Source organism: Syngnathus floridae, chromosome 13, assembly GCF_059516105.1.
Source record: "Syngnathus floridae isolate MCC-2025c chromosome 13, RoL_Sflo_1.0, whole genome shotgun sequence".
Classification (NCBI taxonomy): domain Eukaryota; kingdom Metazoa; phylum Chordata; class Actinopteri; order Syngnathiformes; family Syngnathidae; genus Syngnathus; species Syngnathus floridae.
Genome location: NC_142425.1, coordinates 7,030,294 through 7,054,935, shown reverse-complemented (window position 1 = coordinate 7,054,935; position 24,642 = coordinate 7,030,294). Strand labels below are relative to the sequence as shown.

General features: G+C 37.9%; 1 protein-coding gene across 2 annotated transcripts in view; it reads left to right on the top strand.

Moving 5' to 3' along the window:
* negr1 (neuronal growth regulator 1) overlaps positions 1-24,642 on the top strand; it is a 101,348-nt gene that overhangs the window by 26,175 nt on the left and 50,531 nt on the right. For both annotated transcript variants that reach the window (XM_088393676.1, XM_088393675.1), the window contains exons 3-4: positions 10,349-10,474; positions 19,618-19,749. In XM_088393676.1, the coding sequence (XP_088249802.1) occupies positions 10,349-10,474; positions 19,618-19,749 (258 nt within the window). The remainder of the gene's footprint in view (positions 1-10,348; positions 10,475-19,617; positions 19,750-24,642) is intronic.

The window sequence follows — 24,642 nt, the reverse complement described above, 5'->3', positions numbered from 1 at the left end:
GGCAGAATCCAACACCTTCATTAGTTCAAACATTTCTTTTTTAATGATCATGCCAGATTGCATAAAATTGGTGCCTACACAAAAATCTTTACTTGGCACATTGGTTGTGTAGTTTTTGCATAATCCCGCTAACAACACATATTGGTCGTGTCATTTTTGAGTAATCCTTCCGACAAATCCTCTACAACTGTATTTTTCAAGTAACTTTAGTTCTTACATGCAAGGATCGGTGGTGCTTTAATGCTTGTGTGAATGTTTCCTATTTGCACCAAGCCTCCAAACATCATGTGATCAACTGGAGTCACCTGCTTGGCAGGCAGTAATGATCACTACATGACCATCATGTTATTGTAGTTGGCTTTCTGTACAACATTCTGTAATAGGAATCTTACCGAGGGTGTTCCGGGTCAGAGCAGCTCCTCCCAACAGGCCATATGGCACAAGGCAGCTCAAGCTACCGTGCCAGTTTTCAGCGTTATGATAATATATTTCGCAATGGCTTGATTTCCTAATGGCTGGAATCATGTGTGTAAGGCCAAACAAGTGGAACGAGTAGGTTGGTTACGATTAAGTAGTATTACGATTCAATTCAATTGTGTTCGGCTGCTGCTTTTGTCATGTTTGTTAAATATTTTATGTAAAAATATATGAAAGCTCTCCAAAACACAAACTACGGGTGCAATACGATTCAAGAATTGTAATTGTTTAGAGGTCCAAATCGCAAAGTTAAGTCAAACCTCACCTCATTAATGTAGATGCTGTGTTTGCTTCCCATATCTCCATTCATATTTAACAACACTCACCAGAATTATTTAGAATTTAAAAAATATAATTGCTTTGGTATAGCAGTTTTAATTTTCCCCACTGGATCACTTTAGTTTTTGCTGTGTTGCAGTTGAAGGTGGCTTTTGCTGATGTTTTAAAATATACAGATTACATTCACAAGAAGCTGTCTAAATTTAGCGCAAACAAAAAAAAAAACATCAAGGTTAATGGGATCTACTGAATTAGTGAAATGTAATGTTTTTTAGCAAGATTTTATACATAACCTATTTATAGAGTCCTCCTGACCATTTTTTCATCTTGTACCGAGGATTGAGAGATTGTGATCGTTCCAACTACACCACACAGCCACCATCCTTCTCTGTTAATTAAGATTGTAGATGTGTTAATGCATTAAATATGCACCCTGTCTAAGAATATCTTGTCACAGTGAAAGGGGGTTTGAGGCGTTTTGCTGTCATGGCCCTTGGTAGTCTGTTTAATCACAACACATGCCTCTGGGCCAAGCTGTTGAAATGCATTCACACATTTTACCCGCACATGTTTTTTAGAATCTTCATTAAAAAATACAGTTACTGCAATTTATTATTGTTTTTTTTTTTTTCTTAGTATTTCACACTGTTTTCTTAAACTATGAGGGGACCGGAAGATGTCGCTGATACATATAGTCCTGTAAAGGGTTAACAATTCTACAAATGTCAAGACATAATCCGGCAGGTGATGAAAAATCTCACAGACATTAATATGGATCGGAGCAGATGTGAAGAGAGAATTCACCCGCCCTGTAGGATGACTCAAAGGAATGTGTGGAGGTTTGAAGCTCTGGGTTGTCAATCCATTCACTATGTCAGAAAAGAGAGTGTGCTTAATGAAATAGTGTAGCCTTGCTAATCACATTTCATTCTAATATGCGATAAATCTGTCACTCCCATAAATAATTAGAAGGTATACGTGAAATAGATGTTTTTCCTGTCTTCGTCTAATTACCTACATGTCGCTTGAAAGCATGCGTCTCCACTTTCATTGAATGTGTACATTTCATATATAATGTGAGATACATGCTCGGCATTTCAACACCACCTCACCGTTAAGTGTTTGTCAAGAAGCAGCAACCCACACCTAACCAGAAGGTCACCACATGTGTGTCAAGCAATATACAACAGGTAATGCTAAGAAAGAGAGCTATGGGTGGAAAAAGTATTACTCATTGTGCTTAGAAAAAGACAATCCACACTGCACTCAACTATGATTAACCCATATCGTACAGATGAGCTTTATTGACTGATTGCTTAACAGTTTAGCTGAATGCCCATATCCTGTAAGACTTTTTTTTTTATTGGTGTGCATTTCGTACACAAAGACCCTCATGACGGTCCATGTGCTATAATCAAGTGCTCACAATTAAGGTAACTAATTAAGAGTAAGTTCCCAAATGGGGATGCCTTGTAAGCGTCTCAGTGGGGTAGTGAGGCATTCAAACAGTCTGGCTTTAATGTTGCAAGGAAACTGTGGTGAGAGTGCACCCTAGTGAGGATAAGCGGTTTGGAAAATGGATGGATGGATGGACAGACGGAAGCACTAATTGTCACTATGCCGCTCATGTTACGCAAATCTTGAAACGGTCTTTGTCCACCTTAATTCTCTGAGCTGGATAGGGAGAATTATCGTATTTTCCGCACTATAAGGCGCACCTAAAAACCTCCAATTTTCTCAAAAGACAACAGTGTGCCTTAGAATCCGTGCGCCTTATATATGGACCAATATTGAGCGACTGCAGCAGGCGTGTCCAAATATATGGATTTATATATGGACAAAGTTTTAAAATGGGCCATTCATTGAAGGTGCGCCTTATAATCCGGTGCGCTTTATAGCGCGGAAAATACGGTACACGTGTGGACACAGTGTTTCAATAAATAGTTTAAAAACAAAAACTATTGTCTGCATAAGATTGTTCTGTAAACCTAACTGCAGACAATCTCACACTCCCTACGTTGCAGGAACCATTTTGGAAAGGCCATTTTCTTTTTTCGCATGACTCTGCCACGGTTAACCCAGTTGAATGTAATTGGTGTCTACTGTGTGGACTAAAGCACAGTCCACAGTCCTCAGGCTTTTGTTTATCATACACTTTATCACAATTAGAATTCCGGTGAAACAGATTTTTAGGGGGTGAAGCATTGGCAGACATCTACGACAAACACTGGCTTTAATTGGGCAGATAAATATCACAGGCTGAGCTCCCTGTCCCTGCAGCACAAGTGCATGCATCAAGCTGAATACAGACTGACCACCGGCTGTGGGGGATATCCACTCTTCTCATCTCTCAAATTCATCTGTTGGCCAGCGTGCAAATCAAGACAATGCCCTGTCAGCTACTTGACACCATTGCTGAAGCATGACAAACAACTAGAATTCAAAAAGAATGAAAAATCATTGATATGTTATATTTAACAAGATCAGATTTGCTGGTGTTCTGTATGAACGCCTTTTATTTGAACAAGCCCTCCAAAGGGAGAGCTAAACAAACGAGATGGGCTGACATCTGTATTCTGCAAAGCACAGGCTCAGGGTTTTCCATAATGACCAATTTATTGAATATTCATGACTTTGGCCTTTCCCAACACCTCAGTGGGACAGAATTGCTCTGTAGTACACACGAGTTGTTCAGACACGATCGTGTCCCACCACCCTGTGGTGGATATTGGACGTCATCACAGAATGAATGTGGCAGCTGACACCAAACTATAAGTACCCGTGGGTTTTAGTGAAGTCTTTGTACGTGTGCGGTGAACAGCCATGGCCACCATATTTTTTATAACATACTCAATGACTCATCGCAGTGTAACACGAATGTGGGCAGGGTCATGGCAATTGCAAAAAAGTGTTTAAACTTTGAAAATGAAGGCTTCATCTCTACTCAAGAATCTAATTGGAGATTAACATGAATATTTTAAGGAAATGGCTTATTGTCATTACCAGTGCATGAACAAGGACAGTTTCACACACAATGATGGTGGTGATGGCTAAAGCAGTTTGAGGCTTGACAATCGAACGTTCCTAAAAGTCTTTCAAAAATTACCATGCCTCAACAATAATCTTAATTGATGCATTTAGATTACATTGTCCACAAATCTACCCAAATCTACAGTGTTGAGCAATAACATACATTAGATAAAAAAAATAAAATAAAAAAAAGATCTGGGTTAAGCTTGGATGGAATTCTTTTCTTGTGCCAATTCAAGACATGCAATACCAGGAGTGGGCGATATTTAGAGCACGCATGACCGATTAAAAATTACATTCATTTATGTTGACTTCAGGACTCCATACAGAAAAGTGCTGATTTAATTAATAGCATGATGCATCTATAATTGGTGGATTCAGACTATACAACTAATCAGCAGCCTGAATAAGCCGATTTCTTTATTATTTATTTAATTTTTTTCCCTCAAAAATGTACTCTGAAAAATGTGTTTTCATGTATTAATAGATTTTTTTTGAGATGGGCATATTTCACCCCAGAGTAAAATAAATATTTTTTAAATGACTTGTTAACATGGTAAATACGGCTCTCTATAGAAACATATTATTAACACCAGAAATTTTAATCATTGCATTTTTTTCAGGGCTAATGAATATTTCCTTTGGCAACTTTTATAAATGCAACCACTAAATTTTGCATTAAGAATTGAGGGTATGATTGTATAACTAGCATCAGCGATAGTATCAATTGTCTTAATATACTCCATATACGTATAGTCTGAGTGTAGGAAACCTTGTTAAAGAGAAGAATCCGACACCCTACTGTGATGAGTTCTTTCATGTGACTGCACGTAGCATGCTGGCAAAAATACCCTTCACATTAATCATGACCTGGACTTTAGAATGTTGAACTCTGACCTTTCCGGTCTGTGACAGATGGTGATGAAGCTTTTGTCCTCTCGTTAGATCATTGATTTTATACATGCATGTGCACACACACACGCACACACACACGCATGCCATAAGACTTCAAGAAAGGATCATTGTTGTTTGAAACAGGCTACAGTTTTGTTGAGAATATAAAGAAACACACCTTTAATGGACTTTTAAAGATAATTTAATAAGCTTGATCTCAGATTCATCTTGACATCCTACTGATTTAAAATAACCAGGGATTTTTTTGAATGTAAAAAATATTACCCTGCTGCTGTTTATCCCAAGCATGATGTTGTGGCTGAATTTTTGAATAAATTAGAAAATAATATCACTAAGTGGGTGATAGTGTATCTTTGAATTGAATGCTCAGCTCTGCGAACCCATTGAAGATTGCCACTCGTTTGCTAAAAATGTTCCTTATCATCAGTTAATTTCCTTTATTCTTGATTTTCCATTGCATAGTATTATTTTAAAACATTGATTGTAACATTCACCAGCAACCCCAGACAATGTTTGGGATCGAACAACTACAGAAACACTTTAATTTATTCCAACAAATAAAACAACATGAAAGTATATTTTAACATTACTTTTACATTGAAAATATTGACTATTATTTTCACATCATTTGTGTTTTTGTTCAACAGCCTGATAAACCCAAAGTAATAAATAAATGAAATACAGCAAGTAGATTGTCTAATTTTGATAGACTTGTTTACTCTTTGGAACCTAAAGAATGAATTTCTTCCATCAGCCATCTTTTTGGGCACTAAATGCTCATGTGTTTGCTGCAAGAGAAATTCCATAGAGAAAAAGAATTTTTTTTATGCATATTAAATGACGCGTTAGAACAGAGGCTTACGTGTCTGCTGGCATACTTGGGATCACACTGTACCATGCCATCACACACAATCATCACTCCCTCAGGCTAATTTCTGTGGAACATTAGGAGGGTGAATCGTTGAATTCATCTTTGATAATGATTCCATTATGGAATAATGCTCATAAGCCAGTCTGCACTTGCTTGGAATGTATTTGTGTCTTAAGTCATTTGCTCTCCGCCACCATTCCTCACATCTCCATTCTTTATTCATCTAGCCACCGTCTTAGCCACACGCAGGAGGAATATGAGGAGATGCCAAGCAGCAATAAACGCTGATAAGGGTTATATACTGCCTTCTACCACTCCACTCTGAAACTCTCGCATGCTGCCAATATTGCTGCCGGGCCCACTTCAATGCGTAGGGAGAAAAAAATAAAATATACTTTACCATGAATGTCTATTTTTCTTTATATCGTGACTTTACGGCTTAGTGTTTTGCTGTAAAAAATATCCTGACTGAAATGATATCAGCTGAGACCAAGAATTATGGGAGTGTTAAGCATCCTTTGTATACATATGAATGAATAGACAGACATGTACAGTATAGAATGTGTTTTTTTTTTTCTTTTCAAGCCGTCTAAAAGCGCTACAATTTAGAAAAGCCTCATTTGACTTGCAATTCCATCGGTTTAAACATAATGATAACTGCTTGAGTGGCAAAAGGAACATTATCATTGACCATTGGTAATTTTGAGGGACAAAAAATAGTGTCCAGTGTGATCACAATGATCCTTTTTACAGTACAGTAGTTTTTTATTTGTTCCAAAATCGGCCACTGTTGTTTATTGGTGGCAGATTTCATCGGTTTTGCAGAAGTGGCCATGTTGGAAGGGACCATCAAATGAACACTCAGCTCAAAAGGGGCATGTCAAGTTGTGTCACAATGGTTACCCCGATGAAATATTACTGGCTATGCCTCTGCTGCTTCTGTTCTTGCCAAGTCCATTCAAAATCTTGATCTCACTTTTTTTTCTATTAATTTTATATTTTTGATTCCGCATGCAGACTTTTTGTTTTATTTTTGGAAAACATTCCATACTTCTTCCTTGCCACCCTGCTTTCGTGTCCTTGGGCCCACCACAATAGCAATCTGAGACGAATATGAATCATTTTTATTTATTTAATTATTTTTGTTTTACCTTGAATGATTGCGCCAGGCCTACAAATATAGTAACTAATACCTTGGTGTAACATCAAGTGTCAGTGTTTATGTTTACTTTCAGGATGTGCTGCTTAATTAACAAATTTGAAGTTGGTCCTTTGCGCTGCAGTGTAGGTAATGAAAACCTTGAGGAATAGCTGCCTCATTACTGAAGTGTACTTTACAATCTACACACACTGATATAGTTTACAGGTGTATTATAATTCAAATACTGTATATATCTGTTTAAACAAAGCCTTGGCGACATCTAATTAGATGGTCTTAACGGTAAAACTCTAATCTTTCCCCAAACGACAACTTTTGTGCTGCGTAGTGTTAATTCAAAAAATTATCTACACTCAGATGGTTTTCTGTTTTGTCACAACCATTACAGTCCATTATGTTTAGCATAGATAAGCACCACGGACAGCTATAGAAGCCCTTTTTTTTCTCCATTGTTCTGTTTTAGAATGTGAATAATAACTCCTTACATCCCTGCAGTTGCATTGAGGTCAATTAGACCAAGTGGCTAGTTCTCTTCTCTGCACTCTAATTGGAAAACTGGCAGTGCATTTAGTCAGTAATAGAGTGTTGTATTTATTTGGTGGCGAAAGTCGGCATGGCAAGGTCTTTCAGAATTCAGAGAGGAGTTTGGTTGCTTGTATGTTACTTTGCAGCTCCAGTAGAATTGCTATGCGTTTTGATAATGCAGCTCTAAGCGCTTCTGTAATTCAAGGGGGCATCATTAGATGCTTATTTTTTTCACCCGCTGTGTCTGACAGGAGAGAGAGAGCCAGAGAGAAATGCTGCCTGGATCATCTTTGGCACCTCGCTCTCTGCACCTCCCACAGGGCTAGAGGAGGGGAAATTAGAGGAGAATGAGAAAACATGACAATCATTGTTGTTAATGAATTAGCATGCTAAGGAAACAACATGATGTGCATGCAGGCAAAGGAGAAGGGTTGGAATGTTCTATTGTTTAGTGGAAATATCATTCTTATTGATGTGAATAAAAGAGCCCTTAGACTAGAAATAACTAATTGAGATTTTGTTGTATAAGATGGCTGTTTTGTAAGCATCATCTGTCACAATAATCATTATCACATACAGAGCTAAAACTAGATTGTGTTCTATACACAATTTTTGTGTTTCGAGTCAATGTATACTAATTTGACCCAAAGCGTCTCATTTTTATTTTATCTCTGTCACATTGGTGTGATTTATATTACAACGGAATTATTAAATATGAAGCTAAAAAAAAAGATACTGCAGATTATGGCGCTTAGAGGGTGACTTGAAAGGGCGTTTCAGTTTACGGGTAAGGTCTACTAAATCCACCCATTTCTCCCAGGATAATTTTACATGAAGCACACTTGTGCATAATCAAGCCCTTAACCCATATAGAGAAAACCATGCAAAAGGAAAATATGCAAACTTTTGTTTATTTGTTTTTTAACAGGTAGGTGGAAAAGTGATCATTTAGACCAAACACTGCAAAGTGAATATACTATTTTGGCATTCAATGTGACCAATACTGCATTTTAATCATTTATTCACTTTCTGTATCATTGTTGTATTTTCTTTGCTGTCACAAACTGAACAAAACAAAATTAACCTCGACACTATCATAGCCAAACGGTTTGGCACTCATCATCAAAATGTTTGAAAAACCAAGTAGTCCTCACAAACAAACGATAGTATCAGTAGCCAACTACAACATTTTCAATTTTGTGCTATCAGACACAGAGGAGATGAGTCAACAAAGGGTCCTACAGCAAGTACACGCAAGAAGTAATAACCAAGATTCAACACAGGTCCGTTTACACCAAATATCCATTAGCAATTTCCTCTCACTTTGATGCAGATCTGTTGCTGTAGAATAGTGCGCAAAAAAAAGGTCATAACTGCTGATAACTCGTGTAAGGACAGACTTTGATGTTATGTGTCATACTAAACCCCCACCACCCACCTACCCCGAACCATTATGGCTCCACGTATTGATTATTAATGATGAGTCATCCAAAAGGTTTGTCCGAAAGGCAATCTCAAGGCTCCCAGTTGTTTTGTTGTGTACTTATTGAAAGGGGAACTCTGAAAAGTGTTGACTCATCTTCACTTTGGATTATCTTGCAGTGAGCTTCAAGGAGGGTTTTAAGGGCGATACACTTTACAGCACGGTCGACTTACTTGGAGAATCAAATTGTGCTGATTAAAAAAAAAAAAAAAAAAATGCTTATAATCCTTTACTGGTGTGGAATGTTTGTCCACACACATGACTTGCTAAAATGCCCTCGTCATTGACTTGATTTTTGTCTGTGGGTGTCTCAAGTTGATAAAACTCAAATAGCTCAGAACCAGAAAAATTATGATTTGGTGCCCAGCGGTGACAATCGGCTGGCCTCAATAGAAATTTCTTCACTTTTTTTCTTATCTGTTTTATTATCACCTAAGTGCTTGGTTGAGATTTTAGAGCTTCTGCCTAGATCTCCGTTTTTATAGTGCATTATACTGTGTAGTAAATGTAATTTTCTTCTTGTAAATGTCATTTTGACAAACCACTAATCCTACCTAACATTCTTGGAGCTGGTTGAACTTGGGGTTTTCAGCACTGCAGGCCTGTAAACATATTAAACATATCATAGTTGTTGAGCTACTCATTGTCTCACAAAAACAAATAAACAGATGTCTGTAAACTCAGTATTTAGAAGGACTCCTTTTTATCTTCCGCTATACAAGCATCCAGAACACAGATAACACTCTCGCTTACTTGATGACGAATGCAGCAGTCTCCAAGATCAACAGTCTCCCTTATTAGAGCTGATTTGATCAGATTTTGCAATGGTTTCTGTTCAAGTTTCTGAATAAATGCTGTGAGAAAAAAAAAATGCAAAAACAAAACACATTTGATTCTTGCACATATACTACTTCCTCCAAATGTCCCAATTCCAAATAATTATATGACCTCAGGGTCCATTATTTATTTTCTCCAAGATATATCTCGCTTAATCTGTTTTTTAAGTAATTAAAACCTGAGTTTGCAGTTTTGTAACTGCGAGCAAGATTTGAATGTAGCATCAGTTCAACGCTCGAGTTTCGAGTCAAAGATTCCTACGAATGTGCTTGGTAAATAAACACCAACTGCTACATTGCTAGTGTGACTTATTCGAGTGTTGCAAAATATTAAATGTAACTCGTTTGATGTTGATTTTTTTTTTTTGCAACATACAATCAATTGAAAATCCAAAAGAGGAGCGTGTATGGCAACAATGAACTGAATCCCTCCATCATACCGTCTGTCTCTCTAGTCTCAAGATCAATACAAATATAATACAATAGAAAATTAATGAATTGATTCTTATTTTGCTCCGAGGATACAGTTACTGTACTGACCGTCATTATAACCAACTCTATTCATTATGTCTGGTATTATTAATAGCGATGTCAATTAAGGAACCCACACTCATTCTTGTGGGTGGTTGAGTGCCTTTCCGTAAACGCTCATTTAATTGCCATCAGCCTCCTTCAATAACCCTGAACAACTACCTCTGTTCCTTCTTTTAAATGCTTGTTTGTATACTATATTTCATGCATATTTTAAATGTCTATATTTTGCCTCCTAACAGTTCCTCCCAAGATATATGACATTTCCTCCGACATCACGGTAAATGAGGGCAGCAATGTGTCGCTCATCTGTACGGCCAGTGGGAAACCTGAGCCAGCCATTTCCTGGAGACACATAACCCCATTAGGTGAGTTCACGTCACCTCACGCATACACATGCTAATGAATGAGTGGATGCACAGCTATTTGGATGGATGCACCTTCAGAGGAAATGGGGAAGCATGGTTGAGATCAATAGGTGAAAGACTGAGAAGAGATGGCTGGTGGTTGTGTTGTGCATTGAGATACAGAACGGGCAGGGGGGCTGAGATGTGGGTTATGTGGTTGGCAGGATATATGAGTGAAGGGTTGGGGTGGTGGTAGATGTGAAAATAATTGAGCACAACACATCATGCAGAAAGGCATGTCCTGCAATGTCATGGATGTCCGTATAAAGAATGCACAATACGCAATAACAAAGCTTTGTCCTTTGTTATCATACAATTCTATATTTTTCGCGATGAGTTAATACATTTGTCCAGTTTCCAAAACAACTGCTACATATCTATACCAAGTATAAAGTAAGTGACAACCTGCAGAGAGCACTTACAATATATTGCAATATCAATATTTTGCATCAACTGGAGACATGATTCCATTGCCAACCTCTGAGCTTTTACTCCAATCACTGTGCCTGTGAGAAAGATCAGACCCAAGATGTAAAAAAATATTTATACAGTATATATTGCTTTAAATAGCAAGAGGAATTATATGGTCATAAAATGTTTAGACACCAATGAATAGTGAGGATCACCCATGGAACATTTCAGTGCCTCTCTTCCTTCGAAAATAATTTCAAAGGAAACTAGTTGAAACTGTGAGATGGGCAGAGATGCCTGGAGGCATGCCGGAATTGAAATTGACCTTTAAAGTCAGTCATGTCAAATACGGACAACATAGTACGTATGTCTCCTTTTATAAAGAGAAAGGCCAAGAGGAAAGGTGAATACCATTGTTCAAAATGTATGAAGTTTGCTTTTTAGAAGTGAAAGTTAAGTTTGAGACCGAAAACACAATGGTATAACTTTGACATTGGGTATAAAGACCATTCTGATTTTTCTTCTATCACATCCTTTCATTTAATTAGAAATAACAGTTTGAATTTGTAACTCAAAGACCCTCAACAGACCTCCATCTCACCAGCTCTTTTCCTCTCTAATTTTTATATTAATGGATTACAGCTGGCTGTGCCTATCTGAGAGCTCTGCGGATGACTGCATTTATCTTTTGGCTGTCAAATCCTCCCGCGTGGTGTTCTTGGCTGATTGTGTTAGCTGAGTTTTCGGAAGATGATCAAAAGAGTCATCCTCGGAGTCCGAGTGGCAGTCACTCATCCCGCTTTGAAGTGTCCGCACTTTGAAGTCTGTCGGCGAAGAAAATGATATGCTGGTCGAATGAAAGGGTGCAGGCCCGAATGTAATCACAGGCTGTCTCCAAGCGCATCAGAAACGAAGCCATTAGCTCTTGGATCTTTGAGATGACTATTGTAGGTGTGTCAATTTGTCCAAAGGATGTGGAAGCACTGAAATGTTGTAATAGGCTAATGTCCTTTTACTGGAATGCCATAAAATCCTTTGGCTATACAAAGCAGTTTCCTTTGGCATACGCATCCTGTAATGTCTTGAATGTGCAAGCGGCGTGCAAGGTAATATTCGTCTCAGGTACAAGTGCTCATTGGAAAAAGCGTCAGACCCGTCTGTGCCTTGAGTTACGCTATTCGTCATTGTCTGCAAGTGTCAATTTGAAGGATAAATACATTCATTTCCCGATTGTATTGATTGCTGTAACACGAGTGATGTTATAATAGTGCAGGTGTTTGTCCTCAAAACAGAAGTGAAGGCTCTTTGGTCACTTTTATAAGTGAAAGCTGCAGAAAGGCATTTTTACAGTCACAAATGTTGACATATGGCCGGCATTATTTTTTGGCTTTAACAGTGAACCATTATTGGTGGGAGCGGGGTTGTTTCACACTTGATAGTTCTCCTGCAGCATTCAGTGAAGTTTGACAGAATGATAAATTGGCCTGACTGACTGTCAAATTTTTAGTCCCTCTGAGATTATTTAGATTTTGCTTTTTTTTTTTTTTTTTTTTTTGCTCCTCTACATGACTGTCAGTTGACATCTAATACATTTTGGGTATTCACTGAATTGTGATCATTAACTATTTATTGAGAAATTAATGTTCTTAGAAAATAAGGCAATTCTTCTGTAACAGATATGCACATTGCAATGTAAGATTGTTCCAAAGCAATGTTTTCTTTTTTGTCAAGCGACAAAGCCATGTCATTAAATGCTGAACAGAAGAGCAACAGTGCCCGTAGTATATGTCTGGAAGAATCACAGCCTTTTGTGTAACAGCTTAATTAACCATTCTTGACAATCCAATTCGCAAACATTTGAGGGGATTCGAATATCAGCTCAGGCCGACGTGGGTAATCTCCCAGGACTTTCGCATTTCTCCCACATTGCATGTTCGTTCACTTGGAGACTATAAATTGAGACATAAATATGTCTTCCTGAGATTGATGTATTTTGTGATTTGACCCAGCTGACAGTTCACAGCTTCCAAAAGTGATGCTCGTCTTTTTGGTCCCCGAGTTTAAAATGTGTTTCAAATCAGCTTGCAGGGTTAAATTGAAGCTGAATATCAATGAGAAATACCATTAGCAGAAGTACATTGGTAAGATTCCCAGAAGCCACTCTTGCATGATAAATCTAGCACTTGACATACCTACTTACTATATGCTGAAAGCCTAAAAAACTTGATCGTATTGCCTCTACTACAGAGTACTTATCTTTGAGTGAAGTAACCGCATATAAACACATTTTGGTGTGGCTGAATTGCTGATCAAAAGAGCTGAGTTTTAAAATTCCATAGATAATTATTCTACTCTGAAGGTAGCGTCAATGGACATTAATGAAAGCCAAATGCATCACAAATGAGTGATAAAAAGACATGCACACTCTTATTCATGGATGTGTAAATACAGACAGGAGTCTCTGTTGGGTTATTTGGTGGTCTATGCCACACCCACACATACATCTCAAAAGCCCCACCCCCCTTACACATACATCTCAAAAGCATACTGTATTTTCTGCACTATAAGGCGCACCTAAAAACCTCCAATTTTCTCAAAAGCCGACAGTGTGCCTTATAATCAGGTGCGCCTTATATATGGACCAATATTGAGCCACTACAGCAGGCGTCTCCAAAGTCCGGCCCGCAGGCCAAATGTATATATCTTACATATGAACAAAGTTTTAAAATGGGCCATTCATTGAAGGTGCGCCTTATAATCCGGTGCGCCTTATAGTGCAGAAAATGCGGTACCTTCCACAAAACCTGCCGCCTTGTAACAGCAGAGGGCTACGTCAGCAATGTGGTCAACCTTGACATGGCCACAATACAGTGAATGATGCCATTGCCTGTGTTGACATATATCGCTAGATGCCATATGGGGTGACAGTAGCTGATGGGAAATTCTTGACAAATCTGCGACATTACTCTGGAGATTGCTAAACATCACCCCACAGCAGATGGCTTTTCTGCACAGACTATGTACTTGATCATGTCTATACTTGAATACTAATGCTGAACAACTACACACAAAAGGATTTTCTCATTTTAAAAGATTTTTAATCTCTGATAGACCCCACACAAAGGTACAAAGTCACAGTTGCGTTCATATTGTGTGTTTTACGTGGATAATTTCAGCAGAGTGCACCACATATTAAGATTCTGTTTCACCATCAATTTCAAAACCAGTCCTGGGAGGTAGAAATCTCATGTAATCATATTTGATCTCTCCAAAATGAAGAATAGAAACTCAGATATGAGCAAATGTTACCCGAGTGCTTCCAGAGGCAGGAATGAAATGAAAGTGGAAATGGCAACGTTGTCAAGAAAAGATTAGGTTGATAATATACATCTGGCTTTGTCCACCAGGGCATCTTTTAAGCCCATGACCTGCACAGTGTCCATTCTGATTGAACATGTTACATGCAATAACTCAGGGATAGTTTTACAGGTCATCAGGATGATGCCACATGTATTCAGACTTGGCTTAATGCTCCTTTAGCAAACTCCCATTCCAGATTCAGGCTGCCTCACACGGTCAACCAGGTTACACAACAGTAAAAGAACAAACAGTTGCCTTCTGGCCCACACCTTGTGTTGGAGGACCAGAAGGCATCTCAAGCCACTGTAGCAATGTGGGCTGCTCTCTCCTTTTAAGAGTTAAAAGGATTTGTGTGATTGCCCTTGGTGGTGTAATGGATTCCTCAGCGATGCCTGTACTATCTGTGTATTGCAGGCCTGGAGGAAGTGTACAACTCCACTTCACAATGTGGGAAATTGCTAACTGCTTCAGTGTCTGCATTGAATTTAAGATTATACTTGCTATGATTTTTTTAATTTGGCTTGGAGTCACACTTCTGTCAGGTTAGTCTCTTGAAAGTACATCTCCACAGCAGGTCCTCGGGTGCCTGAATATTACAACTGAATTATTTACCTTTTTTTCTCCATTTTCTTTGGTGTATTTTTTGTCAAGGTGTAATGTCACGTATCAAGGCTGTCATTCTTACTGAGAGGCTTTTGACCTTCTCATCCTATTGTATCCATGATCAATTGAAACACTATTTGCTACCTTGGTACAATAATGAAACTCAATTTCACAAACAATAATCAAGACGCACAATAATGTTATTGAATCACAGGACGGGTAAAAAGAATGCAATCATAAATTTGATAAACATGCCATGTGTTATTTGTTAAATCACACAATGGTGTCAGTAATACTAACAACGTTAGCACATTGTATTTTATTTTGCCTCTGTTTTGTGTTACTATATTCGACAACATTTTTCAATCATAACACTGTCCAAGTGGGACTGTGGATATCTTTATTACAGCTTAGCGAAAAACATTTGACTAGGAAAATTAATTTGGCAGTCAAGACACAGAAACAGGATTAAGACATATCTCTGCAATGCCCTCCCCAATCATAATAAAAATTCCTCAGTGGGCCAAAATGCCTCCACTGCTCCACTGCACCTAAATACTGTACAATGTACTCAGGCTTGATTGACTTATGCTTGGCAGTGGTGTCAAATAATGCTGATGTAATCATATCGCAGTTTATATTTATTACTGTCTTCATCAGTGATTGGCCAGCATAGTTGTCTCTGATGGCCTAAACACACACAAAAATGTGTACTTTTTTTTAACCAATAAAAGTTTACCCTCTGTGTTGCCACATCAACCTAATCTGCCCAGAGCCTTCAAATTTAGTACTGTGACTGTGGTTTATGTAACGTAGATACAGGGTAAAATTAATTCACATAGTTATCACATGTTTGAAGATGGTTTTGGAAATCATACAGCACACTTTGGCACCCAAGTCGTCCCTCCTCCACTCTATAAGAACTGAGTGCCTTTGTTCTCACCAGTGAACATTGGACACAATGGCGAGTTGCGTAAGTATAATTATTTGGCCCATTTTTAGCACCAGAGCATGCAGTTAACTATCTAACTATTGTATGCCTTCATCTAGAAAAACAAATCTGTTATAGACGGCACAATTTACAGAATAGCTCGGTGTCATTATTTAGATTAACGAACAATTTTTTGGACATCCTTTATTAGCAATTGAACATGATTTCCGTATGATGTCGTGATGCAAAAAAAAAACTAAAAATAAAACTGTGCTGTTCGGAATGAGAAGTCAAGTCTGACTATTCATTACAAAAGCACATCGCCATGCGCTGAGGACCAACTTCAAAACAAGTCTACCAAGACTGATGTCTCCATATTATTTGGTAGACATTTATTTATTAGTTGGCCTTTACAACACTGTCTTGCATTCTTCCCACTTGTGTAAACCAAATAAACAGCCAAGTTAGTTAGTTAGCTACTTGCATTACCCGAGGACTCGTTTCACCACAAATTTTTATGGTATTTCCTTTTTAGAGTCAAGGACGACATTAACTAAGACATACTAGTCAAATGTTGCAGTATTTTCTCTTTATTTAACAAGGGCATTATTTTAACCATAAGGTGCACAACGAGTGGTACACTGCACTTGTTCCGCAAACAAGTATTCACAGCAGTACACAAACAAGTTAAGAGATTGCCAGAAAAATATCCTGATGTGAAATATCTTAGCCTGACTGTGTTCAATTGGTTTGATAACAGGATAAAGAATTGTACAATAGACACTCACAATACCTGCAGCTACCCCTGCTGTTGGAATGATAAGAGGAGGTTTTACTCATTAATGCATGAGGCGCCACAGCAACGTTTAGCTTATTTCAAATATGCTGACAGAACACTTGCATTTATTTAAATGTATTTTCATAAACACAGTAGCACACAAGTTTTTGGTTAAGGTGCGAAGAATGAGTGTTCTGCCCCATTTGAGTTCATCTAAGAAATCTACTTAGTATACTAGATACTGCAGATTTATTTATGTCCATATGTTAGGTTATGAAATTTAATGATGTGGTTCAAAATAGTTTCAACGTTTTCATAATTCATATGTTTTCTACACTTTCAAACTACCCGTGTGTATTACTGTTGGGCTCAGATGTTTTTCCTGTTCGCGATTATGGATATTTGTATAATCATAGATAGAAATACAGTCCATTGGAAGATTTGGGGAAAAGGAAAGAACAAAAATACTTTTAGGAAACAATATCACGTTATGTTTCTGACTGGGAATCTTTCCTTGGAACAATCCTGGAAAGTCGAAAACATAATAAAAAAAAAAAAAAAAAGCTTTTTTTGCAAAAGCCTGGCTGGGTTTTACAATGAACAGTTGGTACATTATTTTTATCTACAATGCTTTGTGGTTGTTATAAACTAAACTGTTTGAATTGTAAATTACTATTTCATGCATAAAAGTTCAGTCTTGCTATGTAACTCCTGTAGCAAAGAGTGGTGTCTTATGCTATTAAGCTTCTCAAAAAGTCCCCATGTGAAATCACCAGCATTTCATTGAAATTCTTGGTAAGTGTTATTGGACGTATCAAGCATACTCAGCATCATGGGTCAGTTCCTTTCATTTTATTGCCCTGTTAAAAGTCACAAGTGTACACTGCGGATTCTTTCGCTCTCAGTTTCACAATTCCTCATTGCAGTGATGCACAATAGAGTTGTGCATTTGGGCCACAGAGCAGGTCAACAATGTTTTTCAACAATTGCGAGAAAGAGATGTTTGGGATTTGCAGTGAAATGTGTATTTGAGTGTATTAAAGAGTTTAACGACCCACAGAATGTAAAAATGCATTATGATTAAATACAAAGAACAGAAACAAACTTTAAAACAGTTTATACAGTAAAATGCATGTAATTGTCACTTACATCCTTCTTACCACATGAAGCACTGACCCGTATGTCTTGGTCGTCTTCTTTTATCTATAAAGCTTTGACAGGCTGGACTGTTAGGAGAGCCTTTCGAGGCAGCGAGAATTTGAAGAGGTCTGCATATTTAACTAAATATCACTCTGACAGCCTGCTTTATTACAAAGATTAGAATCTTGGTGAACATCGTGTGGAATAAAGGAGGCTCCATTATGTGAATGTCAAGTTCTTCTGGAAGCCACCTGTTGTGCTCATGCTCATCATTTGGCAACCTTAATGAATTATATCAGCCTAGCAAATAAGGGGCAATTGTGTTGCTTGTGAAATGGAATTAGTAACTAGCTCAGATTAGCATTTAACATTAAATAAGGCAAGGTGTAAAGTATCAAATAAAATCATGTGACCAATGAATTTGGCTTTGTCATGGTTACTCAAATTCTCGCGGTTGAAGCTATAGGTAACACCAAAACTGATTCATAGGACAATCACGTGCCAAATAGATGTTTACCCAGTTTTCATTGTGCAAAATAACTCCCCTGTCACATGCCATACTGACATACCTCAATATGCTCTTCAACGAAGCTCATCCACTTGCCCTGCTTTGTTATAAAGAACAAAACCAATGTTCTTTTATATCTCCCTATGTGCACCTTTTATAATAGGAGGGCAATTGTTTAGCCTCATCCAGTACCGCTTTATGGACCAGCCATTTAAGTGATTTTTTTTCTTGGTGTTGCATTTATTGTGTAGCCACTGATGTCTTTGTTGAGACTTTGAACTTCATTGTTGCTACGGCAACCGTGTGAGGAAAAGAGAAAGCTAATTATTGCTAGTGCCCCCAGTTCCAAGTTGCGCAATACATATTTAGCAGATAAAAAGTCACAGAAGCTCAATGAAAAAAAATATGATATATTTTAAGAGATTATTGACTATAACAAGCTTGACCTGTAGAATTGAACCTGCATCTGTTTTACAACACACCAAACACAACACAAAATAATTGCAAGCTCCCCAAAATACGAGAGTCATTAAAAGTAAAACAAAAGTTGGAAAGTCTTTGATATTGATACGAGTAGAATGAGAAATTACAGTCAAACAGATGGATGGAAATACAAATTACAGAATTATATCCAAACTACACAAGAAGAAAAATGCCAGAAAAAATAAATGCGTATAAATAGTTTCGCATGATGCCAAATGAATGAAGGGTAGGAGGTGCAAACCGAGAAGAACAGAACTGTTGTAACAGGCTGCTGACTCACCATGCGTTGAATTGGTTGCATCAGTGAAAGCTAATCATGTTAATGAACTCGGAACTAATTGACTGGTAACCTGTCAAGGGCGCAGTTTCCCTTCCCTTTCAGGCTATAAAGAATCATGGATTCGAAAAGAACCATGTTTTTCTGATTGCAATATATCAGCACCGAGTTTTTTTCCCCACTTCCAATGAAAGTGGTCACCTTTTTCTAGATCTGCATTATTTTTGTTGCCATCATGCTCGTCATGGTGCTTTGTTATCTCAAACACTGACCTGTGCTTGCTCTTTGTCCTTGGTGCACGAGAAGTTCTAAATGCATTTCCTGGAGTTAATCATGGGCAAATTAGCGTTGAAGATGTCAACATTTAATTCCCAAACACAACATCTATAAGAGTGCATGAGTACACTGCTCATCCGCTGCTGTTTTATGATGAAAGCAAGGTCACCAAGAGTTTATTACAGCATTTTATTGAATTGCTTCCCCAAGACTTCCTCGCATAAACCACGGGTAACTGCAAGATGATAGCTATACTATATTGAGTTTACAGAGTGTGTGCATGTGTAGTGGTCTTTGTCGACATGCAATAAGCGCCTTCACTTCTCTCTCTTTACAGCCAGGAAGTATGACAGCGGTGAATATCTTAACATCACTGGCATCACAAGGGACCAAGCTGGAGACTATGAATGCAGCGCTTTAAATGACATCGCCTCTCCTGACACCAAAACAGTAAAAGTCACAGTCAACTGTAAGTACACACCATCATTCTCTGCATACTTCACACTGGCCTTTCAGCCTTATAAAAGAGGCAGGCGCAGCCTTCAATGATAACACTGCCATGTCCCAGATCATTCACCTCCTGAAACTGCGCCATCCAAAAGTTTCAGAAGAAGTGGAATGCTTAGCATTTCTTAATATTTAATGTGATAAGTCCCTTTTTGTCTGTGCATATAGGTGATTAATTCACGCTAAGGGAAGGTCTGACTGTTCCAAGCGCTATTCCATTATGCAGTTAATGAGTCTTCCAAAAGTGTGAGGAGACAGTAATGAGGAGCTGTGACATTAATGAATGATACTGGGCTTTAGCTGCTGTGGTCACAGAAGAAGCACAACTAAGAGGCATGAGAGGGATTGATACCGTTGGCTTTCTTTTAAAGTGTTCCTACTTTTATTCTTATGGGCTTCTGTATAGATAGCTTGTGCATGATCTCAGTTAGCAAAACCTAAAAGTGGAGTTGGCGTTTTAACAGTCCTTGCAAGATTGGAATGTTGCCTCACTTCACTGATCCCTCCCTCCCTTTCTTCCTTGGGTCTCTGACCAAAGTCGTGCCCCTGACTAACATCCACATGCAGCAGACGTGCACTGTCTGCAACTTGTGCTGTAAAAAGGCTACAAAATCTACAGCTGCTACCTTGGCACGATTTATTCGTAATGGAGTGTTACTATGAGACTAACTGGTTTGTTTTAAGTTTTGGTGAATGTACAATCAATTGAAAATCAAATAGGGGTGATGAATTTACTTTACAAGCAGAAATATTGCTAAGTCGAGGTCACGTCTGAATCCTCAGCTGCTTGACAGTTTAACAACTATGACAAAGTATGATTTGTTAATTAAAAAAAAAAACCTGTAAGCCATAAACTTTCCTTTTAAAGGGAAGTCAACCCAATATTTTATTTGTTTGCTGGTCCAATATTGTCAAATAATGAGTTTCCTTCAGAAAAATCAACATTTATTTATGTACTGTAATTTCCGGACTATAAGCCGCGACTTTTTTCTCAAGTTTTGAACCTTGCGACTTATAGTCCAGTGCGGTTTATATGTGGATTTTTTTTAACTAAATTACCATGTTTAGACGAGTGGGCCCTCATAGAACATAAAGAAAATGTTTGAGTTGGCTTCCTTTTAAGGCAATTTAAAAGCCGGCAGCGTTGAAAAAAGGCTCCTCTTGGACCAGTTTGCAAGAGTTTTAACTCAAGTTTCGAGGAATAATTTACCCATTATATAGTTTTCATTATTACCACAATGTCGAGCCCTGCAATGTATGCGCTGTACCTTTTCCAGCTCATTGCTATGGACGCTTTGGCTCTGGCTTCATTTTGAAATTGACTCTTGTGGCCATTATTTCTGTGTAATGCCTGGCGCTAATGAGCTGGGTCTGAGTGGGATTTTATATGCCAATTATTTATACCTCTGCTGCGATACAGTTTCAAGGATGAACAGTTATTATACTGCCATTGTGCTGTGCTCCGAAATAGATATTCAGCGATTCGAATAAAGCATGTCATCGTCTGAGGACACATTTTCGTGCGACGAGCATATGACTTCTCCATTCTAAATGAGTGAACTGATGAAGAAAACTCTGCTGTCAGACAAAGTTACCACTGCTTGAGCACCAGAGTCATGCTTTGAGTGGGAGTAAGCTGTCGTTCCTCAAGTGTTAAGGCAGTGTTTCCTGCCCTGAGTTATCAGGCGCTGACAGATCGTCAGAGCGTTCCTGTCACTGAGCAATTGCTCATTCTTTTTTATTGATTTCTGACATAGTGGAAAATTGTCTGGACCTTGTGGCCTTCTTCCTTTTGGTGATTTGTAAATTAGCCCAAGGAGAAAGATGCGATATTTTTTCCATCTTTCCATGCATTGTAATGATTTTTTTTAAATGCACATTTTTTAGGAGGATAATTGAGAAACTCACCCAATGGTTTTGAAGTTAAGGAAAAAAATATCAGGTTTTCAGTACATTAGAATATGTCACAGCACATCACAAAAACAAAACTGACACAAAAACAATTTTCATAAAGCAATTCTCATAAACACCAGTTTAACAACTATTTTTTCAGCAATCCAAGCTATATAATTTAACCATGTTCCAGTTGATTAAATGTTTGAATCAGTTAAAAATCGACTACCAGTAAAATCCTATGAGAGAACTCCACACAGCGAGTCTGTAGCAGCGATTCAAACCATCAACCTTGGAATCTCTACCACAAATCATAAACAGCATTAACAAATTTACACCAGGTATTTTAGTAGACTATATTATCTAAAGAGAAACTCGTATGTATTAAAATTCCATGTAATACTTAGCTTTTTACATTATTTATTGTTAAAATATGTTGATTAAAGGTGTGACATGAGGTTTGCCAAACTGTGGAACCCCAAACTGTGCTGTTGACATCGAGAGACTCTGTTTACTGAATAAAACATGAGTTGTTCTTTTTAACAAGCTGGTGGGAGATCAGTGACACGACATGTCTTTGATGGTCTGATTTGAGTGAAAAGGTTTATAATGTCTATCTGCACACTGTATATGTAGTGTAAATTTTCATGCACTCTTTGACATGAATATTTATGATCCTTGAATTATTCTACCTCCACTTGCTTCAAAAGCACGAGAAGTAATTTGACCCCTTACAAAAGCCTGCATGTGCAAATTTCCGATTTTTCAACACAATATTTTTATACTTTCGACACATTTGTGGTGTTCTAACTTTTCCCATATTTTTATTTTTTATTTATTTCTATTATAATTTTATTTTGATGTTGACAGTTACATGAAACATGCAAAGAGTTGAGGAGGCAGATCACCACAGTTGATTTGTCAGCCCAGATGGTAAACAATGTTCACTCTTTCCATGGTGCAACTGTTCTTCTGCGAGGAAACATTTGGACCATGTCCCAGTTTCTGTGACTCACAGTAGAAAAGGGCAAGTACATGAATAGATCTACAAGCATCCGAGTCTGTCACTGCCGCTTCCAAAACCCAAGATGGCAAATCACAAGCCAATGAAATACCATCAAATAGACAACTGAACACACTTGTACCGTCGAAAAGGACCAAATGAGTAACCTCATCTATCACTTGTTACGGCAAGTCATTTGTGTGTGATCCAAACTTATTACCCGGTTCACACTGATGGAGTCTCTTACCTACACTGCTACTCCACCATGATGTTCCTGGCTATGCACAAGCCATATGCATTGAACTAGTCAGATAACAAATGCTATGGGGATTGAAAATTATAGAGATGAACAAAGGCTGTCTGTGTATTGTTGGCATGGAGACAAGCTGGGATCTACTATACGTGCTGAATCAATCAAAACACATTGTTAAGGAATAACATTTTGAGGGCTACATGTTGAAGACGGATGTTAAATAGGTCAGTGTTAGCTGGGTTTTACAAAAATTGGGTGAAATTACACCACTAACTGTGATGTACTGTATTAGCACAATATGTGGCTTGTATTATTGATAATCATACCATGCATGGATAAAATTGTATCATGCTAACAGCAGGTGAAACTCTTCCTAAACAGGTTCAAATTAAGTCGTAAACATCAGTCAATCGTGACTATTATTTTTTTTCTCCCATAATAATAGCATCTCGTATCATGGGTTAACAGTCTAATTAAATATTTGGCCAAACAATTTCTCTCCAATTTCAAAACAATTCATTTTAGAGGGCATAACGGGGCCATTAACCTCGGAGCTAATCACAGATTAGGGCCATTAATTAACATAACCAAGTAATGAAAACAAATTTAAGCCCTACCACTGAGCTATGGTAAAACCCACTAACACTAAGGCTGGCGTTTGACTTTCTGTGATACAAACCATTAGAAATAGAGATTGAGGCATCTTCATAGAGTCCGCTGTTTAACCTCTGTTTGAATGTCTTATGGTTTCTCAAGGCTGTAATCATCTGACCACATTACTGGTAATTTAATTACCAGCTTCCTTTGCCTCTTGTCTTTGTGCAATCTGCTGATGAATGAATTAGGGATGATTTTTTTTTTTGTATCCATCAGATAAGGGTGAAAGGTGGCAGTCGTCCAGAGACTCACCCTTTATTTCAGATTGCTGAAATTCCCTGCTTGGCTAAAATGTTAATCTACTCAAATGTTTTCATTTTAAAGCCGCGACAGGACAAGTTGAAGAAATACAGCACAGACAGGCAGAGTTGTTAGCTTTGTGCTCCATACACGTCTTCCTATGATCCTTAAATGCCCCAATTCGATTCAACTAGTTTGCATCTATTGATCTGAGACCTCCACTTACATACACTTACATCACAGAATGTTAACTGCACTGACTTTCTGAAAATATTCCTGTATAGTTAAACTTAATATTGTTCTGGATTGATTGACCAAATTAACCACATTTGATTTATTCTCTATCAAAAGCTTTGGCTATACACCTAAGACCATTCCTGCCCATCTATATGCCTGTTTCCTCCCCAGTGGCCCTGCAGCTATGAATTCTGCTTACTTACACAATAGCCAAGTTTATATTGTTTTTCTGCTTATAATAACTAACTAAGCACTGATTATGATTAATAATTGATTATGATCCTGCATTTTAGATTGGGTGAACTTCAAAGATCTTCTGCTGCAGTGCAGATAAACTCTGATCACTAATGAACCGCAGATACCCGATTTAAATCTTTGGAATGATTAACTTCACTGTGTTCCTTGTTTGTTCCAAGCCTACAATTATCCCCAAAAGCCCCCATGTTGTTTGGACCATTTTAGAAGTACGATATAGGAGCGAGTGTATTGGTAGAGATGTCCAGGACATTATTTCATTCACAAACATTATTTGTGTCTCCTAATGGCATAAAATTAAACAGTGCTTAGTCTCA